General features: G+C 51.0%; 1 protein-coding gene across 1 annotated transcript in view; it reads left to right on the top strand.

Moving 5' to 3' along the window:
- Positions 1-11,643, top strand: part of ASCC2 (activating signal cointegrator 1 complex subunit 2) — a 59,305-nt gene that overhangs the window by 42,743 nt on the left and 4,919 nt on the right. Inside the window, 5 exon segments of the mRNA XM_006147910.3 lie at positions 1-9; positions 11-57; positions 8,837-8,930; positions 9,006-9,136; positions 11,202-11,304. The exon segment at positions 1-9 is cut by the window's left edge and continues 85 nt beyond it. Coding sequence (XP_006147972.1) covers positions 1-9; positions 11-57; positions 8,837-8,930; positions 9,006-9,136; positions 11,202-11,304 — 384 coding nt within the window.

Here is an 11,643-nt window from a genome sequence, read left to right as displayed (position 1 = left end):
GTTGTGTGGGTTCATCAGGGACTCAGTGGACCTGAGCCGCATACACAAGGGCAGGAGGTAAGAGCAGTGGGCCACGGGGTTCCGGGCACCTCAGCTGCAGTAGTGCAGGGAGGAAACCAGGGAAGCCAACACCCCACCTTCGTAGAACCATCTGCAGTTCCAGCCCAGGGCCCCTTCAGAGCCTGGCCCTGTATTCCCAGCAGGTGGAGCAGGTTCTTTAATGATGGTGCTTTAGGCTCTGACTCTGTACAGGGAGTCAGTGAATCCTCCCTGTTAAATAGCAAAAGGCCAGAGGGGCCAAAACTGTCCCCTTCTTCTCTTCTTAACATCTTTGATGTGTCGGCCATCAACTCTCTGGGTGGCAGAGCTGGGTGGTACTTGCCAGAAGCTTCTCTTTGACCTGACCTTTCCTGACAAGCTATAACAGAATGACTCATGCTGAATGAGCTTTTCAGAAGGTGAATGTATTCCATTTTAAGGCCATTCTACCTATTTTCAGTTGATGTCCTTCCTACTTTTTTGGCATTGAGAGGTCCGTTCCTGATTTATTCATTCATTCAACAAATATTTGCCAGGTACTTAGAGCATTCTAGGCCCTGGATTTATTAGGTTCTGGGGCTGTAGGGGGCAGTGAAATAGGCAGGGCTCCTGCCTACGTGGAGTTTGCATTGGTCAACTCATCAAACAAGCAGCATCAAATTGCAGATTCTCCACCAGTACACCAAGGTAGAGATGCCTTTGGTCGGGCCTCACCCTCGGCAGACAGAGAGTCAGAGACAGAGATATGGCACCCAACGGGGTCCTAATGCCTCAATCCACCTCAGCCCTAGTCAGTCCCAGATCATGGACAGACATGTGTTTGCCCCACTCAGGGAGGTTTTCAGATGCCAACCACAACCTCCCACGTGGGTCTGCCCCACAGTGTCCCATTTCACTGCTGTGCCACTGCCTGGCCCCTCCCACTTCCTAGACAGGAAGGCTCCTCTGAGAAGACGAAACGGGACAGAGCACTTGGGCCGCCAACTTGCATGGTGGCTAAGGCGGCTGCCCTCCCACATGGCTGACTGTGGTTTGAGTTCTGGACCTGGCGGCTTGCTTTCTCACTCTTCTTCTCTCTCTCTCTGTCTCTCTCTGGTCAACCTCAAAAAAGTAAAAAATAAAATAATGACAATGAATAAAATTTTTAAAAAAGAAAAAGGAAAGAAATGGGACCAAGCACTGAAGGCCAAGGAGGAGTGAATTCTGCAAAGGAGGGAAGGAGAAGCTGTCCAAAGAGAGTGAACAGTGGGGGCAGAGGCCCGAGGCCATCACAAGCATGATGACCCCAAGAGCCCATACATTTCATGTCTGAAAAGATCCCCTGGCTTTGGAATGATGACCGAGAGTCAGCCATGATGGTGGGGAGTACGATATCCAAGCAGAGAATAGCAAAATAAGGCATTGGCCACCTTGTGCTAGTCGCCCACGGTTCTGAAATGGTGTCGGGTCATGGAATCCAGAGACCTGGAGACCCCTGGGTGAGTGCGGCCTGCCTGTACCCACCAGATAGATGGGGACGGTGAGGCAGGAGCCCCAGTGGTGGATGACATGCCGCTGCTTTAGTTAAGGCCCCGTGCTGTCCCCACTGCCTACGCTGTCCAGTTCCAGAAGCTTGGCTGGCCAAGGGCTTGGGGAGCAGGCACAGGGCAACTGTGAAGCCATCTGGCTGGCTGGCCAGGAAGTACTTGCAAACTGCTTAGTCACACACATTGCAACATCCCCAAATCCCAGGCCAGACAAGTTATCATGTGTTGGTGGCCACCGTTCCAGGCCGGCATGACCCTGTGTAACTCCTGTTGTGGGAAAGGGGCAGACAGGTTCTTCCTAGGCTGGTAGAAGGCCGACCCCCTGCTCCAGCCCAGAGAACTCATTGGAAGTTCCCCCACAGAGTTTGGACATCTCTGGTTCATGGCATTATAAGTTCCTGCCTCATTCCATCCAGGTCATAAGTCACACACAAGCATTTGCCAAGGGACTGATCCCAGCTGCCAGGGTTGGCAGAGGGGCTGGTGCTGAGGCAGCCAAGTTTCTGGAGGGCTCTGCCCCTGCTTCTGGTAGTCTCCAGGCTGCCAGGCAGAGATGGGTGACTAATGTTTACTGCCAGGTAGCCCGAGGGCAGGGGATTGCAAAGAGGCAAAGCCATCCATTCATGTGTTCATTATTTATCTATTCATTCAGCAAATATTTATTGAGCAGTTTACTAGCAGCTGACCCTGTGCTGGGTCCCAGGGAAACAAGGTGAGCCGGGCATTCAGGCCTTGCCCTCAAGTGCACAGAGACCGTGAGAACAAGCAGGGAGGTTCTGGGGTGGGGTACAGAGAGACTTCAGCGGGGACACCTATCCCAATCCAGGCAAGGTGAATGGGCCTGCCCTTGGGGAACATGTGACAAATTAAGCAGCACGAGGCAGATCGTACCTGAGTTGAAGCTTGTGTGTGTGTGTGTGTGTGTGTGCATGTGTTGCTGTTGTTGAGTCAGGTAGGAAATGAGGGCACTTTCAAAAAGTTCATGAAAACATGGACTTAAAGTCCAAGTTTATTTCAGTGCAAAAAAAAAAAAAAAAAGGTGAAACTCATGCACTTTTTTCGTAATACCCATTTCCCATGAGCTTTTAGAAGCCCCCCCGTCCCCTTACACTCAGTGGCTTTAATAAGGAAGCTTGTTCCTTGCGTGATCAGAGCTGCAAGGTGGGCATCCAAGCAGAGAAGAGCAAAATAAGACACTGGCCACGTTGTGCTAGTCGCCCACGGCTCTGAACCGGTGTTGGGTCAGGCTAGGTCAGCCTGTCCTGCAGCGACATCATCCAGGACACATCTCTTCTGTCTCCTGGGGCCTCAGCTTGGTGGTCAGACCGGGTACCCTGAGGCCGAGATGAAGCCCAGATCTGGTCTTTGTGAATCCCTCTTACAGATGCCACGCTCATGTGTTATCGGTGAAGGAGTCCGTGTGTAGAAGGCAGGGTTCCCTAGTATCTTTCAACTGTTCCATCATGTTCTGGAAAACAACAAATGTTTCCCGTCCAAAAAGGTTCTATGGCCAAAAGTGTCTGTGTGTTCATTTGCCTTTTGGAAAGACACAGAGCTTATTAGCATATTAAAGGCTCTGACAAGTCCTGCCGTAAAAAGAGCAGGATTCACTTTGTTCAGCCCAGCAGATGCCAGATCCACTTCTGTATATCTTTTTTTTTTTAAGCATTATTTTCTTTATTTTAGTTAACATTATTATTATTATTATTATTTTAAATTTGCTATAGCGTACATGCACTAAACAGAGAGAGACAGAGAAAGTGAGAAAGCAAGCTGCCAGGTCCAGGACTCAAACTGTGATCGGTCGGTCATGTAGGAATCTAGCACATTAACCACCATGCCACCTGCTGCCCCCTACCCTTTTTAAGTTGATTTATTTATTTCCTGAATGAGAGAAAGACAGAGATAGAGATATGGCACCCACCAGGATCCTAGTGCCTCAATCCGCCCCCAGCCCTAGCCAGTCTCAGATCATGGACAGACATGTGTTTGGTCCGCTCAGGGGGGTTTTCAGATGCCACCACGACTTCCCATGTGGATCTGCCCCACAGAGTGCCCCATTTCACTGCCGTGCCACTGCCTGGCCCTTCCACTCATCATTTTACGTCGTTCTCATGACACCCCCAGGGAGCAGGGGTGCCGGGGTGGGCAGAGGGGCTGGTGCTGAGGCAGCCAAGTTTCTGGAGGGCTCTGCCCCTGCTTCTGGTAGTCTCCAGGCTGCCAGGCAGAGATGGGTGACTAATGTTTACTGCCAGGTAGCCCGAGGGCAGGGGATTGCAAAGAGGCAAAGCCATCCATTCATGTGTTCATTATTTATCTATTCATTCAGCAAATATTTATTGAGCAGTTTACTAGCAGCTGACCCTGTGCTGGGTCCCAGGGAAACAAGGTGAGCCGGGCATTCAGGCCTTGCCCTCAAGTGCACAGAGACCGTGAGAACAAGCAGGGAGGTTCTGGGGTGGGGTACAGAGAGACTTCAGCGGGGACACCTATCCCAATCCAGGCAAGGTGAATGGGCCTGCCCTTGGGGAACATGTGACAAATTAAGCAGCACGAGGCAGATCGTACCTGAGTTGAAGCTTGTGTGTGTGTGTGTGTGTGTGTGCATGTGTTGCTGTTGTTGAGTCAGGTAGGAAATGAGGGCACTTTCAAAAAGTTCATGAAAACATGGACTTAAAGTCCAAGTTTATTTCAGTGCAAAAAAAAAAAAAAAAAGGTGAAACTCATGCACTTTTTTCGTAATACCCATTTCCCATGAGCTTTTAGAAGCCCCCCCGTCCCCTTACACTCAGTGGCTTTAATAAGGAAGCTTGTTCCTTGCGTGATCAGAGCTGCAAGGTGGGCATCCAAGCAGAGAAGAGCAAAATAAGACACTGGCCACGTTGTGCTAGTCGCCCACGGCTCTGAACCGGTGTTGGGTCAGGCTAGGTCAGCCTGTCCTGCAGCGACATCATCCAGGACACATCTCTTCTGTCTCCTGGGGCCTCAGCTTGGTGGTCAGACCGGGTACCCTGAGGCCGAGATGAAGCCCAGATCTGGTCTTTGTGAATCCCTCTTACAGATGCCACGCTCATGTGTTATCGGTGAAGGAGTCCGTGTGTAGAAGGCAGGGTTCCCTAGTATCTTTCAACTGTTCCATCATGTTCTGGAAAACAACAAATGTTTCCCGTCCAAAAAGGTTCTATGGCCAAAAGTGTCTGTGTGTTCATTTGCCTTTTGGAAAGACACAGAGCTTATTAGCATATTAAAGGCTCTGACAAGTCCTGCCGTAAAAAGAGCAGGATTCACTTTGTTCAGCCCAGCAGATGCCAGATCCACTTCTGTATATCTTTTTTTTTTTAAGCATTATTTTCTTTATTTTAGTTAACATTATTATTATTATTATTATTTTAAATTTGCTATAGCGTACATGCACTAAACAGAGAGAGACAGAGAAAGTGAGAAAGCAAGCTGCCAGGTCCAGGACTCAAACTGTGATCGGTCGGTCATGTAGGAATCTAGCACATTAACCACCATGCCACCTGCTGCCCCCTACCCTTTTTAAGTTGATTTATTTATTTCCTGAATGAGAGAAAGACAGAGATAGAGATATGGCACCCACCAGGATCCTAGTGCCTCAATCCGCCCCCAGCCCTAGCCAGTCTCAGATCATGGACAGACATGTGTTTGGTCCGCTCAGGGGGGTTTTCAGATGCCACCACGACTTCCCATGTGGATCTGCCCCACAGAGTGCCCCATTTCACTGCCGTGCCACTGCCTGGCCCTTCCACTCATCATTTTACGTCGTTCTCATGACACCCCCAGGGAGCAGGTGCTGGGAGAAATGGCCGAGACTTAGCAAGGATGAGGGACTTGCCTGTGCTCACACTGCTCAGGAAGTGGCACAGGAAGTAGACCTGACGTGGGAGACCTGTGTCTGGCCCTGGCTTTCCTCTAAGAAGCTGTGTGACCTTGAGAAGACTATTCTGCCTTTCCGGATCCCCTAATTCCTCACCTAGAAAAGGGTTTATTGCTGCTGGAGGCCCCACATCAGTTCAAAAGCAGGAGTCGACCCTCTAAGGACTGGTTTGAGTTGGGCCTTGGAAGGACAGGCTTGAGGAGATGAGGAGGGGATAGGCACAGGTTTCTGGGAAGCCTCCCTGGAGGAGGCCGAGGAAGCCATGCTTGCCTACATCTCCAGTCTTGGCTGCAACTCTGGCCCTCAGAGGGATCTTCTCCAGCTGGTTCTGCACCAGATCGTTCTTTTCCTTCTTGACTTCAAACGAGATCATGGAACCAAAGTTGCAACTTCCCAGGCAGCTGCCCAGGCACCAGGCTCCTCTGTCCCAATGCAAGTGTCCTTTCCCAGGACCCAGCTGGAGTGGCCAGAGTTCGTCAGGCCTCTCTGCCTGGCCCTGCCAAGGAGCCACGTAACCAGAGGCCACAGAGTGTGAAAGAGCTCCATTACCCAGAACCAGGGACAGAATGGACTAGGAGCCCAAGGTGTGGCAGAAGAGACAGTGACCTCTCATGCAGCCTTGGTCCTCTGGGGGCCAATCCTGGCACCTAGTATGCCCTTGGGCAATGTGTGTTGAGTGCACGAATGTCTTTCTTCTACTGGCACCAACTACCTGGTCAAGCTTGGAGCCCTTTCACTTCTCTCCATCTTTTTTCCAACTTGGCCAAGAGAGCCAAGTTCAGGGCCAAGGCCATAGTCACAGTCTCCCTGGTGGACTTTCCCAGTGGACTTGCTGCTTTCTTCCCGGTCCAGATCAAATGCAAGGTCTGTTATTGTATACCGTGGGGCTCCTGGTCCAATCATGTGCCCCTCCCACGGAACCTCCATTCCCCTTCCTCCAGACCCCCAGCTAGACCTTGTGGGCCAGCTCATGTCTCTTTCTCTCCAGGGCAGGCAGCCCTCCCTTCAGCTGTCACCGGTCTGCCCATTGCCCCACCGCACTGCAACTTCAGAGGGCAGACCCATGTCTCATTTCTTATTCTCTCTGCAACTCAGCCTGCTTGGCCCGTCATAGGCCCATAATAAAGACTTTTGAAGGGACTCATATCCCAGCCAGCCATGCTGGGGACTATAGTCCTGACCTGCCCCGGGCTCCTGGGCAGACAGTGGCAGACTCAGACGCCGGCCCCTCCCTGCACCAAAGCCAGTTAATAGAAGGTTTTTATGGAAGCTGCATGTGGTTTTGTGTCTCCTCTCTTACTTTTTTTTTTTTTCTTCCACTTACCCTTGATACATTCCAGAGACCCGATTTCACAGCTAAGCTGGATTTTCTTGCCTGGCATCTCATATTGATTTTCCCCTGCAGGGCTAGAAACTACATTCCACAGGCCCGTGTATGAGGCTGACAGCCCAGGCTTTTCTGCAGGCCCGCGTCCCTGCCACGGCCATGCTGCAGCCTGCTGTGACCCCGAGCACGTCTGCTCCCCCTCCACTGCACCCGAGTTTCCTCACCTGTGACAACACAGGAGTTGGACATCAGACTTTTTCTTCCAGGGAAGTTTTATATGAAAGCATGAACGGTGGAACGGATAGAAGACCACCATGGGGGAACAGGGGTGAGAGGAAGAGGCCAGGAACCCTCCGCACCCTAAACCCTAGAGGTCCCTAGGGCTCCCCTGAGCTCAAGAGTGCACTTGCAGCGGGGGCCTGACACCGCGGTCTACCCTACCCCAGCCTTGGCCAGCCCTGGATCATGAGCACACGCACTCCTGGCACACAGGGAGGGCTTCATGTGCAAACCCAGAACACCTCCACGTGGGTGAGCCCTCAGAGTGTTGTGTTCCAGCACTGCACTGCCATCTGGCCTCCCTCATTTTTATGTTATTTATTTATTCACTTTTTACATTTTTGCCATATGGCGTATGTGCTTACCAGAGAGGGAGAGACAGAGACAAAGGGAAAGTGAGAAATCACCCCTCCAAGGGAGATGGCCATGCCACAGTCCCTTCTCCATTGTCCCCTCGGGATTTTGAACATGCACACATACATGTCTGGCATGTTTTTTCAAGCCGTTGGGTCCAGGACTCGAACCTCAGAGTAGGCTATGTGGGATCCAGTACCTTAACCTCCATGCCACATGCTGTCCACTGCCTCCCCTTACAGTTTTTGTTTTTAAAGATCAGACAGTAGCACAGTAGTAAAATGAAATGCTCTGCCGGGCTGACCCACATAGAAAACTTCTAGAGTCATAGCCGAGACCTCCCTGAGTAGGTTGGGCATGTGAGTGCCTGTAATCTAGGGCTCACTGAGCGGTTAGATCACAGCGTTCAGACCTAACTGGGGAGCTGTCTCTGTCTCTTTCTCTCTCTTTCTTGCTCATGGGGGAAAGGGATAAATAAACTTAAGAAGAAACTTTCAAGATTCAAACAATCCAGGCCCCTCTTAGGAGGACCTGTTCTTACTCGATGTGAGGCTCCCAGCCTCTCTGCGCATTTATGTGTGTATCTATGTGCCCATGGAAGCGGAGAGTCGGCTACTGTACTTTGGGATGGTACCGTAGGCGTTTTTTTCTGTAGCTTGCTTTCTTCCTCAGGAATGTGTCTTAAAATTCTTTCCCCATCAGCACAATAAATCAATGTCATTTTCGAGAACTACCGCGAGGCGATCTGTAATACAGATATGGCACAATTCATCTGGCCCCTTCACTCATGATGGGCATTAGTTGCTTTCCATTTTTCACCGTTAACAAACAATGCCAAAGAAAACATTTCCAATCAGACCTCCTTGTGCACACGGCCAGCATTTCTCTAGGGTAGACACCTTGAAAGCGAATTTGGCAGTGAAAATATATGCACAAGTTACATTTTCGATTTTTAGATGTCAGAGGATGCATGCACTCAACAGAAACAGAGAGAAAAGGAGAAAGCACCCCCAGTAGGGTGTATTCATGCCTCAATCCCTTCTCCACTTCTCTGCCCTGTTGGAACTAGGGCATACCTGCATACACTCCTGGCTTGTTTTTCAAGTCGCCATGTTCAGAATTCGAACCATGGGTTGGCCATGTGCGATCCAGCTCCCTTAACTACTAGGCTGTGGGGCCAGCCCGTATGTGTTACATTTCAACAGCAGTGGGATCCCTTCCAAAGAGGCTGGACCTGTTCATGTGGGCACCAGCAGTGGGTAAGAGTCACCCTCACCTTTGAAAGTCTGAAACATTTGTCTCCGTCTGGGTCAGTCCAGCGGGTGAAGAAGTGAGCCCACTGTCCCTCAGGACCCCCCACATCCTGCAACTTTCAAGCCTGATGGTTCCCCCCCCCTCCCCGTGCTGTTTCAGGAAGGAGGAGACCACACGGAGCCTGGTGAATGACAAGCGGGCGGTGGCAGCACAGCGGCAGCGCTATGAGCAGTACAGCCTGGTGGTGGAGGAGGTAAGTCACCCGAGCCGGGGGCTCTGCTCGGTGGGCCCCCGATCCCCTCAGTGACCCACACTTTTATTGTTGCAGGTGCCACTGCAGCCAGGTGAGGGCCTGCCCTACCAGGGTGATAACTATGAGGATGAGTACGACGACACCTATGACGGCAACCAGGTGGGCGCCAACGATGCAGACTCCGATGACGAGCTCATTAGCCGCAGGTAAGGCCAGTGGGCAGGCTGCATTCCAGGGCCAGAGCAGCTGGGAGCCTAGGAGGCTCCCGGAGTCTCTTATTTATGCAGACAAGGAAGCCAGGGCCTTGATCATGTGAGCAAGTCAATGACAGAACGAGGGCCCAAACCCAGGCCTCCTTACCCCTAGTCTAGTGCCCCTTCACCCTGTCTGCTCTGAATGGAATGGAATTTATTTGGTCTTACATAGCAGTTTTACATTTTTCTTTTTCTTTTTTTTTTTAAGTTTATTTAATTCCATTGCTTTTTCTGTAAAAGAATTATTTATTATCATCATTTTTCAATTTTGACCAGAGAGAGACAGAGAGAGAGAGAAAGCAAGCCCCCCAGGCCTAAGACTTGAACTGCGGTCGACCACATGGGAGTCCAGTGCCTTTAACAACCAAACTACCTGCTGGCCCTCATTGCTTTTTTTTTTTAATTCTTAACTCTTTATGCCAGAGGATGCATAAAAAGAGAGAACATGCACATGAGAGAGAAAGAACCCCCCATCAGGGCCTGGTCACACCAAAATCTTTTCTCCAGTTCTCCATCCCATCAGCATCCTGGCTACATGCAGCACCCAGCATGGAACTGATGGGGCCAAGATTCGAACCCCATTCGGCCATGTGGGATCTGGCTTCCTATACAGCTTCACTGCTGCACCTGCACAGGGCAAGCCTCAAGTTTATTTTATTCTTTTTGTTTTTTTTGTTTGTTTGTTTTTGAGAGGTTTTCGCTATAGAGCGCGTGCGCTTGCCAGACAGACAGAGAGAGACACAGAGACAGAAAGCGAGAAATCACCCCCCCAGAGGGGATGGTCACGCCGCAATCCCTTCTCCTCCATTCTCCTCTCGGGATCTTGGGCATGCACACACATGCGCCCGGCGTAAGTTCTAAGCCACCGGGTCCGGGACGCGAACCGCGGTCGACTACGTGGGAATCCAGCGACATAGCCATTATGCTAACTGCTGGTTCCCAAGTTTATTTTATTCTTGATGGCACACATGCACATGCGTGTTTGAGAGAGAAACACCTAGGTAGGGTCTGATTATGTGCAGTTCCTTCACCCCAGCCCTCCAGCTCCTCAGGATCCTGGCCACATGCACATGGACATAGCATGTTTTCAAACCAACCTGGGGGTTTGAACCTACAGTTGGCCACATGACTTCTAGCACTACACTGTAATTTACTGCTGATTGTGCCACCAGACTATGATGCATTTCTCATCTTTCTTTTTAAATTTGTGTCTTTATTCACAGTAGAGTATGAGAAAGAGAACGAGAGAGGCACCCTTCACAGAATCTGGTGCTGGCATCCCCTTCTTCCCATCCTTTGGCCTGTCAGATCTTGGTTATTTGCGAGTGTACCTGGTGTGTTTCAGGTTGACTGGACTCGGGGTTCGAACTGCAGTCCCCATGTAGGATCCAGCTTCTCTTGAGCAATGCATTACCGCTGCACCATGGAGTCAGTCCACACATTTTTGTTCTTTTTTTCTTTTCTTTTAATTCGCCAGAGGGTGTGTGCTCTCTGGAAAGGGAGAGAGAGGAAGTGAGAAAGCACATCACCCGTGGGACATGGCCTTGCTGCAATGCTTTTCCTCCATTTCTCCCTCGTCAAAATTCTGGCCGTGCATGGACACCACCCAGCTACTGGGTCCAGGACTCGAACCACGCAGTTGGCTATGTGGGATCCAGCCACCTTAACCACTATGCCACCAGTTGGCCCCACACTTTTCTTCTTAATTGCAGAAAATGTTTCCCAGTGGAGTCTTAAGAAGAGTCCCCACTACAGGTCAGAGCAGAGCTGCCCTGTCTAAAGAGAGCATTGAGATCCCCAGGGCCTAGCTCAGCCTTGTCCTGCATCCCCATCAGACCCTGGTACTGTCAAGGGACCCAGGAGCTGAGTAAATCTGGCTTCAAAGACACGTCAGCACTTGGCGGCCTCCTGAGCCTGATGCCCTTGCAGCAGCCCCTCACCCAGCTGGAGTCCCTCTCCTTGAGGCTCTTTCCAGGTCTAACCAGTCTTTGATCTCACTTTCTCTCTAAACCCGCAGGCCCTTCACCATCCCTCAGGTGCTAAGAACCAAAGTTTCCGGAGAAGGGCAGGAGGAGGAGGAAGATGACGAGGAGGAGGAAGCTGAAGATGAAGCCCCCAAGGTACTCCCTGGGTGGCAGAGGTGGAGAGGGCAGCTGAAGGGGAGAGTGCAGTTCTGAGGGTGAATTGGGAGCACCATGCTCCCACACCCCTCGCTGCATCTGGCTCTAAAACTGTTGCTGAAGAGAGGAGGGGTCCCTTCGAGCCCAGGATGTCTGCTTGGAGAGCCAATAGCTCAGATCTCACCTCTGCTGCCCAGAGAGGGCCCAGGGATGGATTAGAGGCCAGACCTTTGAGCCACCAGGTTCATCAGGCCCAGGAGCCTGGAGGCTAGGAGGACAACTGCCGGCTGTCGTGCCTAGGATGACAATTCTTTTTTTTTTTTTTTTTTTTTTTGGGGT

Source organism: Tupaia chinensis, unplaced genomic scaffold (genome assembly GCF_000334495.1).
Source record: "Tupaia chinensis unplaced genomic scaffold, TupChi_1.0 Scaffold000226_1, whole genome shotgun sequence".
Lineage (NCBI taxonomy): Eukaryota > Metazoa > Chordata > Mammalia > Scandentia > Tupaiidae > Tupaia > Tupaia belangeri.
The sequence above is the reverse complement of the archived record's forward strand: the minus strand, read 5'-3'. Positions and strand labels throughout refer to the sequence as shown.